This window comes from Clytia hemisphaerica, unplaced genomic scaffold (genome assembly GCF_902728285.1).
Source record: "Clytia hemisphaerica strain Z4C2 unplaced genomic scaffold, Clytia hemisphaerica genome assembly, whole genome shotgun sequence".
NCBI classification, from domain to species: domain Eukaryota; kingdom Metazoa; phylum Cnidaria; class Hydrozoa; order Leptothecata; family Clytiidae; genus Clytia; species Clytia hemisphaerica.
The window spans coordinates 175,414-191,188 of record NW_027103418.1 but is presented as its reverse complement, the minus strand read 5'-3'; the positions used below and the strand labels follow the sequence as shown (position 1 = coordinate 191,188).

General features: G+C 35.7%; 1 protein-coding gene across 1 annotated transcript in view; it reads left to right on the top strand.

Annotated features, from left to right (window-relative positions):
- LOC136797760 (tuftelin-interacting protein 11-like) overlaps positions 1-15,553 on the top strand; it is a 28,741-nt gene extending 13,188 nt beyond the window's left edge. The window contains exons 14-23 of the mRNA XM_067054351.1: positions 7,984-8,046; positions 8,448-8,565; positions 9,194-9,272; positions 10,130-10,348; positions 10,950-11,097; positions 11,460-11,518; positions 11,904-12,006; positions 12,536-12,569; positions 13,670-13,735; positions 14,984-15,553. Of these exons, the coding sequence (XP_066910452.1) occupies positions 7,984-8,046; positions 8,448-8,565; positions 9,194-9,272; positions 10,130-10,348; positions 10,950-11,097; positions 11,460-11,518; positions 11,904-12,006; positions 12,536-12,569; positions 13,670-13,735; positions 14,984-15,157 (1,063 nt within the window). The 3' untranslated portion in view covers positions 15,158-15,553. The remainder of the gene's footprint in view (positions 1-7,983; positions 8,047-8,447; positions 8,566-9,193; positions 9,273-10,129; positions 10,349-10,949; positions 11,098-11,459; positions 11,519-11,903; positions 12,007-12,535; positions 12,570-13,669; positions 13,736-14,983) is intronic.
- Positions 15,554-15,775: the final 222 nt, after the last annotated feature.

Here is a 15,775-nt window from a genome sequence, read left to right as displayed (position 1 = left end):
TCTTGTACTAAACCATCGGAACACAGGTGCGTAGGAGTGCTCTTTTGAAACGAAAGATGGAATCATCAAGGTGGATAAAGTAACGTCCCTTAGTGGAAGAAGTTTGCATGTGTAAAATGGAACATCGCTCCACCGTAGAGGCAGCAAAAGACTTGCGAGAAAATGTCTAATGGTGCCTGACCGTAACAAACTTGATGGTTCTTTCCGTGCGAAAAAGAACTCGGTGCAGGCTATACCAAACCGTACTTTGCGGTCCTTTTCGTGCGAAGAAGTGTTTTACAGGCTGTAACAAACTGTACTTGGTTCTTTGCGTGTGAAGAAGAGTTTGGTACAGGCTATAAACAACGGTATTTCGCGCTTCTTTTCGTGTGAAAAAGAGTCTGATACAGACTAGTTTCATCGCGAAGGCGTAATCCGCCGTCTCTTTCTTTTACAACAGTATCTCTGCAGAAACCGTTTACACGTTTTACACGCTTCCTTGTTAATGATAACAAATGTGATGGGATTGCTAACACTTGTACAGTTCGATAACGCATAGCCTAGCATGACTGCTACTGCTCTAGAATTCGTTGTTTCCTTCGTGATGAAGATGGAAAGTTCAGCGAAAAAGACTGGCGACTTTGCTATGGCGTTCGCGACGAGGTAGACTGTACACATTTTATGAGTTTCCACATTGACGTATGGTATTGTGTCTGCCTCTCCACGGTTTTTCATTGCTTTTAAACGTTGATGTGAGCGGAATTGAAGCGTAGCAGCTACCACAAAACCAACGAATTCAAAAGGTGTTATAAGGCTTGTCACAAAGTGTAGATTGATTGCTACAGCTATACCCAAAGTGACAGACTGGAGTAGAGCCAGAATGGCCAGGTATAATATGTGTGATATCAGTTTTAACGTATCCAGTTTTTCAGTATACTCATCTAAATATTTCAGTTTGACATGATTGTTGTGAATAAGAATGAAAACAGAGTAGAATGAAAATAACGGGAAATAATTGATTGCGAAGAAGATGAGGATGTAGAAGGAGCAATCGTGCTCCGAATCACGTTCATGGTAGAAATACTGTAGTTTACAGGGCTGTGATATGATTGCTACCAACATATCAATAACGCACAACATCATGATCAAATTCATGGTCCTCTCTTTGTATTGTTTTGTTTTTATGATGGTCAAAATGACCACGGTGTTTGCCAAAAGAATCAAAGTTGTGATTGCAATTTCGAAAGCGATCAGTGAATAATGTTGGTAGTTGGTAAGTGTGTCCACTACTGGATCGAGACCAGGACATTTTGTTGTGTTGTAATGATGGTGCTCTTCTTCATGTGCTCTTGTCATGATATTGTCTTCTTTCTTTTTGTGAGCTGAAAAGAAAATTGAAACTTTCATCAGGCCTTTACTTTGTGGAACAGAATTATATTTAATTTTGATAGCGGTGATGCTTCACACCATTGACTTCCAAGCCCGAAGGGCTAGACTCGAGACTCCTGGATGGGAAACGACACTAAGTAATAAGGGGCTTCACTTTTTCTTGCCTGAGAAAGGTCAGAGATTCTACTCTAGCCCTTCGGGCTTTAAACTCGATGCTTCATACATCTTTAAATGTTCCTTGTTGTGTGTGTGTAGCATCTGGACATAAAGTTTGGATCAAACGTAACACCTATGTTGATCCTCCCAAATTCGACGTTCTACCATACGATAACTTATTTGAATGAAAATCGAAAATCGAGTTAGAGAGTGTCAGTAGCTACAACCATTTAGAAGCAGCTTCTTTAAGGTTCATTCGCTTTATATCTCGATACATTATTCTCTTAATTCTTATCTTTAAAAAGTCAATTCCTTTGAATGGAGTTCCTCTCTTCTTAAACCAAGATCTTAAGAAAGCAATATTACGAAATTCTGAGCAGCAGGTCAAATTTTTTTTCAGTTTCTCTTTCTTCCTAGCTATTTTTTTATCCACGCAGTTTTGTTTTGCCGTTGTCAAACCATTTCTTTTCCTTTTTATTTTCCTTCGATTTCTTTCATGAAAGATATCATAATTAACTGAAAATAAAGTGTTATTTTCTCCCTATATCCTTACAATTTTCTCTCGTCCTCTTTTCTCAGTCCGAAAAACTCCAGTCCATAAGTTTGTGGTTTTTATATAAATTCACTTCTCTTTCATTTACCCCCCATGTTCTTCAGAAGTTCTTGATTACCGCCTCTAGTTATCTTCCATTCACTAACCAATCACAAAAGAAAAATATAAAAATCACTCAAAAAGGTCTTGTCAATTAGAACTTCTTTACGAAAAAAATTCTATCACTTTCAATTGACCAATATTAACTTCAAACTTTTTGCTGAAGGAAAGTCTGCTTAAAATTAAATACTCTAATGAATTCATATAACCAATTTTGAATATGCATTTCCTAAAGGCACACCTAGGAAACACCCGTGATTTTCTTACGTGGATAGGGAAACGTATGGTGACAAAAAAAAACTAGATACGGCACTGAATAAGATATCAAAAGAACGGTCAAATGCATGCATCCAAAAGAAGATATCGAAGGGAAGGGTTGACCACAAGAAATGTCGAGAAAACTAATTTCACTTTCTTACCTACTTTCTTGTCCAATTTGAAGGGTATTTGTTTTATATCAGTCGTTTTTGAAATTCCAGATAAATCATACTAATAATCAAGTCTAGTCTAAATGATATATATTTCCGCCATTTTATCACCGAGACCAAAATTAGGAAAGACCCCATTTCACGAAAACATTTACTTTTTACTGTTTCATCTAGCTATTCTAATGCAAAAAAACAATATATGGAAAACATCAAACGCTGAAATGTCAAAAAAAGAATTAAGAAAGTCCGAGAAAATGGACAAAGGCTAGGGCAGGTCAACAATACTGATAAGTCTTTCAGCTCCATTTCGTTAGCTCTACACGTCGACCCGTAATAAGCTTGTGCCACAATTTACCAAGAGAGACTTAGAATATTTAAAAAAGATCTGTATTAATACGTCGAAGAAGAATTAAGTACAGTCAACACTCTAGTTCGAATCTCTATTGTTCGAATCTCTATTGTTCGAATATCTGTAAATTCGAACTGATGGATTGGCCCTCTCAGCTGACAAGTTTACATTAATCTCAGTAATTCGAATCTTTCTCTCGTTCGAATAAAACTTTTCGTCCCTTGAAGATCGAATTAGAAAGAGTTAACTGTGTAGGCTAACCCTTATTACGCCACTGCTCACTTTTGTTTTGACACTCATTAAGGCAGCGAATAGCGCTAAAAGATGCAAAATTTTTACTAGGGTGACAAAAAAACGTAGGGTGACAAAAAAAACTAGATACGGCACTGAATGAGATATCAAAAGAACGGTCAAATGCATGCATCCAAAAGAAGATATCGAAGGGAAGGGTTGACCACAAGAAATGTCGGGAAAACTAATTTCACTTTCTTACCCACTTTCTTGTCCAATTTGAAGGGTATTTGTTTTATATCAGTCGTTTTTGAAATTCCAGATAAATCATACTAATAATCAAGTCTAGTCTAAATGATATATATTTCCGCCATTTTATCACCCAGACCAAAATTAGGAAAGATCCCATTTCACGAAAACATTTACTTTTTACTGTTTCATCTAGCTATTCTAATGCAAAAAACAATATATGGAAAACGTCAAACGCTGAAATGTCAAAAACAGAATTAAGAAAGTCCGGGAAAATGGACAAAGGCTAGGGCAGGTCAACAATACTGATAAGTCTTTCAGCTCCATTTTGTTAGCTCTACACGTCGACCCGTAATAAGCTTGTGCCACAATTTACCAAGAGAGACTTAGAATATTTAAAAAAGATCTGTATTAATACGTCGAAGAAGAATTAAGTACAGTCAACACTCTAGTTCGAATCTCTATTGTTCGAATCTCTATTGTTCGAATATCTGTAAATTCGAACTGATGGATTGGTCCTCTCAGCTGACAAGTTTAAATTACTCTCAGTAATTCGAATCTTTCTCTCGTTCGAATAAAACTTTTCGTCCCTTGAAGAACGAATTAGAAAGAGTTAACTGTGTAGGCTAACTCTTATTACACCACTGCTCACTTTTGACACTCATTAAGGCAGCGAATAGCGCTAAAAGATGCAAAATTTTTACTTAGGCTAGACCAATTTGTTGTTCGGGTTACGGGCCCGACCGACCCTATTTTTGCTAAAATTGCATTGTACTTTACACACTAGTTATTTGTAAGAATCAAATTTGAATAAAGCTGAAAATTAATTCAAGAAATTGAAAAATTTAGAAAATCAAGCATTCCATACACTAAAATTTTATTATGATCTTCATCGAAGATAAAATAAACCAGCCGAGGCTGGAAGGTCAGCCAATACAGCTTAGCTAGATAGCTTTAATAAGTGGGTTAACAGATGTAAGAGATGTACTGAAGACTAAAAATGTTGAATACACGCTTTTTCTTTTATAAGAATAACTTCTATAAGAATATCAGGGTGAGATTTCGGGTTTAAAACAATAGGCCTATTGTTTAGAACAATAGAAAAATAAGAATAATGCTTACCCTCAACCAAAGTACACTATTCTTATAAAAAAAAAAGCGTGTAATGTACAAAATGTGAAACATTTGATAACTTGATTTAAAATTATTTAAAACAAGCCTGAGAGCTCCTCCAACCCCCCCCCCCCCCCCACACAAGAAGATCAAAGTATACTTCTCTTTAGCATTGTAGCACTGTTTCTACGACATCAAACAATTAAGCTATAGTTCATTACTATAAAATAAAAGAGAAACATAGTGTAATTAAACTTTTTGTTAATTTCATTCCAGTCAATTATGATACAATTTTTCTGTTGGATGTAGACAATATCCATATCTGACCAAAGTGTTATCTAGAAATAAATTAGAACATTGCCAAAACGTCAGAACCAAAATAAAGATATCCATCAAATATATAGAAACTGTACTTTTTGTTTTACTTGATAAAACTCCAATAACACTTTAAACTAACAAGCTACAAACTTTAAGTCACAAAGCGCAAACTCCAGAAAAACACAATTTGCATCAAAATCTTTGCAAAACGTAGTTCATATTTATAACATTTCAACAGGAACTGTATTTTGGTAGACTTGGTCAAATTACAGAAACCATTTGTCAGTTGTCTGCAAGGCCAATGAGGTACGTAAAAACTGACTGCTATTCAGTCAAAGCCATAATTTGGCAAGGTCAGAAAAACATAATTTACATCCAGTAGTCTTCGTAAATAAATTTTGTAGTTTAGTACCGTCAAGTTACACAGCATGCACACTACCATCTTGAAGACTTTGCTGGTCGCAAATGATAATCGAAAGCAAAACTTAAAATTCCTAACTATGCAGGGAAGCTCATTTTTCCCCCATTTTGCTTTAAACTCCCTTTTGATTGGTCTATGAATTTGGGCGATCGCTTTACCGCCTTGGCGGAATAAACACACGACCATAATAAATAAATTCAACAGTGCAGCGGAGTAGCAATTAATTTCAACTGGGAGTCCTCTCTTCTGTGCCAAGCACTGGCAGTGTTTTTGAAACTTTAAAACAATGTTAAATGAAGACCAGATGGATCTGTTTGTTATGACTGTGCAAGTTGTGACGAGAGTGTGCATGTTGTGTAACTTGACGGTATAATTCATTAAATTCTAGAATCCATTTTTCATAACTTTCTGCAGTCCGCTTTCTGCAAGTCTGATAAGAGATATGTATGACATGTATAAACTGTTATCGCCATTCATAGACCTTTTTTTAAAGAGGACGTCCTGTTGAATAATTATGTAGTCCAGCCATAAAAACAATGATAGAGCCATGCATAATTACTGTATCACGCATATTGTAATAATTATGCATGGTTTTATCATTGTTTTTCTGCTGGACTACATAATTATTCAACAGGGTGGCCTCTTTGAAAAAAGGTCTATTCCATTCCATCATTCAGTCAAAACGTGCGCCAAGGTTAGAAAAGGCTAGAAAAGCACAATCTGCGTCCGGAACTGCGTGAAAAATAGTTTGATCAATTTCAACAAGAACTGTATATATTAATATTAATATAATTGATCAAATTCCAAAGACCATTTGTCATAATTTTGCAAGTCCAATAATAGGAGATGTGATGTCATCATTTCATTTGGTTCCCGTCATCTGACCGACCCTGATTTACGGTCAGCAGGTAGAGTTGGAGAGTAGTCGGAAAGCTTTTCCGCTGCTTTGCTGGATTTCCACTGTCGACCTCTGCACGCTCTGTGTTTATATACAAGTTTTCAAATCGAAGTAGAGAGCCGCATGCTAATGGAGAGTAAACCGAAAACACCAGTTTATCCACGGTTTCTCAATTTTAAAATTCGGATCAGTCCACACGGATTCCCTTTCAACAAGATGTAGCTGCTTCTTAACAGAAAAATATTTTCGACCGACCGACCGACCGAACGACTCCCACTTTTTAAAGTAGAAATGACGGGAACCAAACAATTTTTTGCGATTCGCCTTATCACAAACACGTCCAAGTCCAAAAAAGCACGATTGCATCCGGTCTTTATCAAATTTATACAGTAGCTGTAATTTTGTAAACTTTATCAAATTCCAATAACATTATAACACCATCAATCCCCCTAGAGGCAAACAAGAAAAATATGTTTTTATTGCAAAAACTAATTAAAAAGCAGCAATAAAAAGTATCAGAAAATTCAACATAAACAAAAACTTGAGCAAACGGCTTTAACATTTAAACCTTCAAAAGATGCAGAAAAAGAATCCCCTTGATGAAAATCCTGTGTTTGATTTGCCGAGTTAAAAAAATAAATGACAGAAATTGAAGCTTGCAACAGATTTACACTGGAAATACTTTGGTACAACACTGTACTGACTTATCACATCTAATTGAGCCGCCATCTTGAAACACTACATTATGATCTGTAAAAACAACGCACGCTAAAAGTACCCAAAAAGTTAACCCGATCGGAAGAAAGTTTAGAAATCAAAGTGAGATCGGAAAATCGGATTTTTTTTTTGCCGTCTTATGGTGGAAAATTTTACCTATTTGAATGCTCAGCTTCGGCTGACCAAAAAGTGAACTTTTGATCCAGATAATTTTTGGAAAATATTTTCGATACCTAGCCGACCCTGATAAATAAAAAATTTCTTCTTATTTTTTCTAACGATCTGCCCGTAGAACAACAAATTAAATTGGTCTCGCCTTGGGTTCTGGTAATTCAAGCAGAGGTTTATAGAGTATCGAAAAATTGTTTAAAAGTCCCTTACTTTTTGGGGGTTTTGTAATACAAAGTAAAAAGATTTTGTGACACAATACGTAAAACTGGCACCTTTTACGCTGGCCCTCTATTTTACATCTATCCTTATCTGCCCATTGTCATTAGTCATTAATATAATACAATAATGACTGGTTAGTGAGGGCTATACTGAGAAATATTGCCCGAGGTCAAGTAACGACCGAGCTTGCGAGGTTCTTGCGTTGACCGAGGGCAATATTTTCAGAAAAGCCCGAAAAAAAACCGGTCATTATTGTATTTGTTAACCGTTTCCTTCAGCTTCGATTGATTTTTAGCGCTTTATCCAGGAAAAATGGCGAAAAAAAGCAAAAAAACAAAAAACAAGCGAAAATAGATCAAAATTGTTATAATTTCTGACGTCAGAAATAAAAAATGAGAGAAACGATGTCAACGCATTGTTCATTTTCCTTTGAAAAAGTGACGTCACAATGAATTTTCCTAACGACGGGCAACTCTGGACAGTGTAAGCCCGTCGTCATGCAGAAAGAACCAATTGCATTGCGAAAAAAGCCGTGTAGCCCGCTTTGAAAAAGTAACCGGTTAACAATCGCCAATAAGGCGATTAGGCCATAGGAATAAAAGCCACCGACACGGTCGACGATTGACTTGATAATTACTCAAATGCATCAATTTGATTTTGATTTTTTCATATGCTTCATTAATTTTTTTTTAGTATGGAACCTTACGAACGCTTACTTTGGGAAGTCTGGATGCCACACATACGAACTGCTGTTAAGTAAGAATGTTTCTACCCTCTTTACCAAGAGTATGTATACCTGGTTGTGTATTTTGCAGGAAAATTTTCCATTTCATATCCATACAGGGGGTAAACAAACATTTCCAGGGGGGTTATCAGATAAGAATTTCCAGGGGTATAAAGGTTATTCTAAAATTTCCAGGGGTTAAAGACCGATTTTAGTTCGTCCACCCTCACTTCTAAGGTATAAAAAGAATTTTCCAAGGTTTCTTTTGCAAATCTTAAAAACTTTCTAAAAACGTTTTAGGAATTAAAAAAAAGAGTTCCTCTCAAAATAGCCAAAACAATAAATTTGATATTTTCGAAACTTTTGAAAGGTATTTTCCTAATTTTCCCCATATCGATATCCCGTCAAAATTTGAACTATTTTAATCGTTCAGCTTATGGTTGCCGAAGACTTCTGATGCATTAATACCAGTGATGGAGGCCTGGACCCAACTATTACCTGATTGGATCAATTCAAATATACTGGACCAATTGATATTGCCGAAACTGCAGGTAAAAGTCTGATATATTTTAAAACATTTCTTACAAAATTAATTGAAGTCAAGATTAGAATTATTTGATACTCAAAGTTTAAACATCTTACGATCATGTTATCTTCAGTCAAAAATTCGAACTTTGAGTATCGAATAATTCTAATCTCGACTTCAATATATCTCCGGGTTGAGCACTTTCTTGCTGAAGAAGATATGAGCAACTTAAGAAGATGAAACATTTCTTACAAAATCGTGGGATGTCTAACATAGCAGTTCATATAGAATCGAATGCAACAAAAAACTATTTAGAGAATTAAGAAAAAAACGACTTTGTCCTTAATTATCTTGTTTTAAAAAAAAAAGGTAGAAAAGTTAACAGTACTCTAAAAGTAAAAAAAATTCTAGTAGTTGTCTCACTAATCCGAACTGGAAGGATTAATTTGATTTGTTCGAATTATAGAGTGATTCGAATTATGGAAAGTGTTTTACTGAGATTTTTCCATGAAGGGGGATGATAAGTAATTGGAATTATAGAAAGATTCGAATAATAGGAGTTCGAAGTAGCGAGAGTCGACTGTATATCCATAAGACTTGTGATTGACGATGGGCTTTTAGCCTGGATCAAGCTTCTACACTTATATCTATAGGCAGCAGTAGATGCATGGAATCCGTTGACAGACCCTACACCAGTCCATTCCTGGCTACATCCTTGGCTTCCTATCATGGGTGAGTGAAGTGTTTTTCTTTGCTGCAGTTTTTTTCTAGTATCAATGCTCTGAAGTTTAGATTACACCGTCTTTTTTACCAGCGGCACTTCTACTCAGATTCATTCATTAACGACAACGAACAAGATTAATTTGAACAGAGGAAATGGGTCATTCTATGTTATATCCAAACAGGGGGGTTGATGAACATTTCCAGGGTGTAATCGGATAAGAATTTCCAGGGGTATAAAGGAGTATTTCTTTTCATTTTCCAGGTGGTAAAACGTTATTTTAAAATTTCCAGGGGGTAAAAGACTGGTTTTAGTTAGTTCGTCCACCCTTACTTTTAAGGTATGAAAAAAATCTTTTCCAAGGGTTTTTTGCAAATTTTGACATTTTCCAGGTGATGTTTCACATAGACATTTATAAGAATGTTTCTTTGCCTTGAAAAGGTTCGCCCCATAGATTTATAATGCTCGAATAGCTAGATATCGTGCTTTCGCTGAACAGTGTGCCGAGGTTAGGTAGGAAATCCTACCTAAGTCACGTGACATTACAATAGAATTTCAGCGCTTGACCAATTAGAGGCTTCGCGGGTTTTCGAAAACAATAGCAGCAATATTTTTTGCGATATTCACTTTTTTTTGCTTAGAAGAGCTTAAAGCACGCCATTTATAAATCTATGGTTCGCCCCCGCCTATATGGAAATTTTATGGAACAGCCCACCAATGGCTAGGAATAGTGAATATATGCATGATTGAATCATTGATTGTGGATATTGGTGAAGCGAAGCTTTACTTTATTTAGAATTTGTTGATTCGGTTTCCTGACATTTCAACCCTTCTCTCCAATATCTTGACCTTCTTTTTTATTCTCCAGCAAATCGTTTGGAAGGTTTCTATCCACAAATACGACAGAAATTCGGAGCTGCTTTACTGAACTGGCATCCCTCAGATCCATCAGCCAAAGTCATTTTGGAGCCTTGGATTAAGGTGTTCTCAAAAGGAACAATGGAAGCCTTTTTATTACGGACCATATACCCGAAATTGGAACAGTGTGTCATTGAGTTTCAAATCAATCCTCATCAACAGGACCTTCGTAAGTTGTCACAATTACTTCGAGAATGATCTGCAAAATGGTCTCATATTTTGTGTTAGTTCATCCTCGCTTTTAATTGTCAATCGCAGGTACAAATCCCGGGGGGGGGGTACTTAGGCAAAAATATGTGCTGGTATGTGCGGATGATAAGGGTCGGTTTTTTCACCCTTCAAAGTCTCTTTTAGGGTCGGAAAAATCAGAATATTTTAAATTAGGCTCTCTAAAAGGTCGGAAAATTCACGATTTTAGGAAATTTTTTTGATTTTTTGATTTCAAGTGAAAAAATTGTAAAAAAGTAAGGAAGAGAAAATAAAAACATATTCTTGCTTATATCACATAATATAACAATAGGCGGACACTGTCCTGATATGAAATATGTGTCTGATATGAAACGGGAACACTTATGTAGAAATAAAACCTTTGAAAGGGCTCAATGTAGCCTTGCGAAATACAGCATCATTAATATCAGGCGTAGTCAGCGAAGGTAATGTCACAAGCTAGAACAAAATAAAAAAAAAAACAGCTGGCACAAATCTTTCCACCTTCTACATGCTGTATTCGGAAAACATTGATCGTTGGATTACATCATTTCTTCCCATAGAGCCGTTCAATTGGTTGATGGCATGGATTGGCGTAATCAGTTTTCACCATATGGTCAGTTTGTTAGAGAAACATTTCTTTCCAAAATGGCTGCAAGTTCTTCGACAATGGTTGACCAACACTCCTAATTATGATGAAGTCACCAAATGGTAAATATAGATTCTCTTCCGACATTGGGCTTTTCCAGAAAGAATTTTTACCCCCCATTGTTAATGATATTGATTTTTCGAAGTAGATATCCGACTTTATTAGTAAAGACCTGGGTATCCTCTCTTATAAAGATGCTTACCCCTGGATATCGTATTTTTACTTGAAAAGACACTTTACCCCCTGGATATCCGCTCCCTTGTAAATCTTTAACCCTCTGGATATCCGATATCCTCAACAGGGGGAGGGGGCACGGACTATTTCTGGAAAAGCCCATTTCAAGGAATATCATACATTTCATTTCGAGCATTTCCAATCAAAGTCTGTATAGTTTTCTTCTTTACAGAGATTATTTTCCTTTCAGGTATCTTGGTTGGAAAACAATGTTTTCAGAAGATTTCATGAGCCACCCAACCATAAAAGGTACATTTGAAGTTTTTCCACCCCTAACTGAAATATAAGAAAGTCAATGTCACTGCACTTTACTAGCTAGCGTCAATACCTAATGGACATTAAATTTTGGTTGAATTAATGGATGAAAATGGCTAGCAATGAATGATCATGCCATTTGGTTCCTTTGTTTGTTCTTTTGTACTTGTCATTACCGCTCGGTCAAATCAAGATGTGTCGTGCCTGTCTTAATTTGCGGTTTATATTGTTACAAAACGGAATGAAGCTTTTCTACTGAATCGAGATAAGACTTTTCCAAATAAATCATCGATAAATCCAATTAAGGATGCCTAATTGCATTTCGTTCTGGAAAAAAATCCTACCAGTCACCTTTTCATTTCGTTTTACCACTTTTCAGAACACTTCAATAGAGCATTACAGCTGATGAATCAAGCAGTCACAGGAACGGTGCAACCTGGAGCACGTGAAAATGTCGCTTACTTGACCAGTACCGAAAGAAGGTAAACATATATCCATAGCATAACGTTTTCCTTTGCTTTGGAAGTTTATTTCTGCAAATCTGTTTTAATCTTGTGTCTACCGGTTAAGATGTCGTTAAATACCATTACGCAGTCGCATTTGTTGATAGTTTTATAGTCTAGCATGCTAGACGACTTAACTCAGTAAAAAATAGGAAGTAGAAAACTTGACAGGAGCATCAATATTTATTTTAACCATATCCCGACATAAAAATTTCCCGCTTTCAACAAAAACGTTATAAACGACTGGATTCCCAGTCTAATAGTTTTACATTAAAGGAAGATATTTTGGCGGAAAGAAAATTTGGCGGATTTGGTCAAAATCCGCTAAATTAAGTTCCCGCCAAATTTATTTTTTTCCGTCATCCGTCAAATTAAATTCCCGCAAAATTTAATTTTTTCAAGTTAACCGCCATATCGAATTCCCTCTGAAAAACTTTTTCGGCCAAAATTTCTTTCAATGCATTATTTTGGTTATTTATTTATCCTCACTTTTTGATTCATTTAACAGGAGAGAAGCAGAAGCTGCTGCTCTTAAAGAAAAGGTATATAATCTTCCTTATTCTTTATGTATTCAATCAATCCTGGTTTGTTTCTTAAATTTTTCAATTATCGAAGTTTATTATGTGTTAAGGCTTGGCGACAGCAAGCATTGCACCAACGCGAAAAAAACTTCTCGTGTCCCCAAGCTTTTAGTCACTGAGGTTTCAGGCAATATATACCGAGTGTCCCAGAAAAAAGTTCTGCTCTTTGTAGTGAATTTTCTCGAGTTCTATGAATTTTTAAAAGATCAATTCTTTTGCATTGAAAAGAGGAAATATATACTTAAATTTTGAGGGGTCATTTATCAAATTTGGTCAACTAGATTTAAATTATGCTGAAATGAATAAAAATTTCACATTATGAAAAGGCTCAAAAACGTTGAAAATCGACCTATCAAATTTTATAACCTAATTATTACTTTTTTGCAGGAATAAAGAGTTTAAAGTGGACATGAAAACAAAAAATGCTTGAAATAATTCTCTAAAGGACTAAAAATTTTCATTTGGGTCATTTCAAATTATTTTCTATGGAATTCAGCTTCAAGTTTTGGCTTAAAAGGACCCCTAAAGTCAAAAGTAGCGCTGATTTCATCAGTGTAGCTATTGAAGTCAAATATCGGTTGGAATTAGCAAATTTTTCAGTTTTTCAGATAAATTTTTTTGTTTCACTTAAAATCTTACTTCGTTTTTCATAAAAAGATACTTCCATTAGGTTTTTATTGCTTCAACAATGAAAATCATGCTCCATGCAATTATGCTTCTATAACAATTTGATAGGTCGATTTTCAACGTTTTTGAGCAACTACAAAAAAAAGAATTTTTATTCATTTTGGCTTAACTTTTGATCCAGTTGACTAAATTTGATAAATGACCCCTCAAAATTTAATTTTATCCTTCCTCTTTCCAATGCAAAAGGATTGATTGTTTAGAAATTCATAGAACTGGAGAAAATTCACTTCAAAGAGCGGAACTTTTTTCTGGGACACCCGGTAAGATTTCCATGAAAAGATGCATTTTGTTTCCAATAAATCTAACAAAGACCTGTTCCTTGCGAACCAAATTTTGAAGAAGTAAATAAACAATCATGTTTTTATGTTTTTTAGATACAAGCTTCATCACAGGGTAGCGGTGGAATGCCTTCAAGGTTCAAAGATCTCGTTGAGAAAGCTGTAAGTCATTCCCTGACCCAATTCTCCGGAAATTCAAAATTCATTGTACTAAGTATTTGAGCAATAAATGCGAGTCACAATCTAGAGCAAAATAACAAAAATATTAAGTAATTTTTCAATATATATGTACTAAAATAACCTTCGTAAAAAAATGTTGATTCCCTAGCCTAGGGATTGTATATTTTCTGATGTGTATTTATTATTCGACCAAACTAGTTTGGGTTTCTAAGTTTGGGAAAGTAAGGAGACCTATTTTCCCGTTCTGAAAGTACATTACAAAGCATTAGCGATAACGGATTTCCAGATGTAGAAAACTAATATCTTTGACTTTCTAGTTACACATTCGGAATATTGCATAGGGAAATTTAAAATCCCAAGTTTTTCGAAATCAATTATGATGGGTCAGGAAAAGAGAAATCACAAGCTTTTTCCATGATTACTCTCAGCTAGGAAAAATAAATACCATGTACTATTTGCATATGTGATCTAAATTCATTACTTTGCTTGCTTCACTCTTTTCTCATTTTCCGGATCGGGAAAATGTGATTCCCCGAATAAGGGAGATGAAATTTCTCGGAGTGGGGATGCCATTTGCCGAACTTAAGATTACGCAATAGACTTGCGTCGCAAGGGCTCAGAGGATCGGAGAGACGGATTTGAGGTCATGCAGTTGGTTCTCTAGCGCAGTTCCACTGTTGTGACAAAAGTGCCAGCATTCTCAAAGTAGTGCAAGTACACGCCAGAACGAACGAGAGCTATCGAATCAATGCACATTTAGCAATTTTTCTGATCTGTGGGGGTCTGCTAGAGAAAATCACTTTTCACTAATAGGAAAATTAAATATCCCTAGGTAGTCGTAGGTTCGGTAATATTCGCTTTCATAGCGGAGAGGTTGCACCTTCCCTAGCTAGGGAATGGTTAGAGAAAAATCCAATTTCCAGTTTGGAAAAAAAAACATTTCCATAGCCTAGGGAATCAGAAATTTTTTCCTGTGTTATGTGATAACCAATTTTTTTTCAAGATTCTTTTTTGTTATTGAGGATTTTATTGTCTTCCTAACGAAAAGTGACTCAAGATATAGTCAAAACGTCTCAAAAATTGAATTGAAAAGATTTGAATTTAATATTTGCAATCATCAAGTGATTAAGCATTAATTAGTGATAAAAAAAAACGACAAGTGATACTACGTACAATTTGATAAACTAGGTTGGAAATTTCATACCTAAATTCACTCTCTTCTTTCATTAGGCTGAAGACAACGGGTTACTGTTCATCCCTCTACCAAACCGAAGACATGAAGGGAAGGCGGTATACACTTTCGGTAAATGTGTCATTTATATAGATCGTGATGTTGTCTTTTATTCTACTGAAGGTAAATGGAAACCATCCTCTCTTCAAGAGCTCGTTGACCTAGCTAGGTGATAGCTAGTCTGGTTTCTATTATCAGGGGTGTAGAATGTTCTATACAGGCTTATAGCTCTGGCTAAAGGCAAACTTATTTCGAGGTTTGCCTGAAGGTAATAGCTAGCTCTAGCTGAGAAAAAGAGAGATTGCTTTACTTGGTGGTAGGCAACCGGCGCCGTATGCGATCCATGGTGGAGTTAAACTGCTGGTCTGGTGCATTCAAGCAAGCTTACCCAACCAATGGGGATTTTCGAAAGAGACATTCTAATTTAAAATGGTGGTATATACGCAAACCTCCCCAACATTCCCTGAATGCTGATTGAATTTTTGGGCGGATGACAAATGGGGGAAGATCTATTGGAAATATTTCAAAAGTTTTTAAAATTGGTAAAATATATATGATTTCCAAAAACGAAAAAAATTAAAAAGTCTCCTTATGATTGATTAAAATTTTCAATACAAAGACCACATTGGACGGCTTAGGGCTTGGTGGGAACACTTTTATAGGCTGAATAGCAAACTGCTGAAAAAATTTACATGATAATCGATCAGAAAGAAAACGAAACCTAATCTATAATATCCGCTGGATATGGAAAGTCAAGTGAAATACAGCTGTGTAACTTGCCTGGCGTCTCT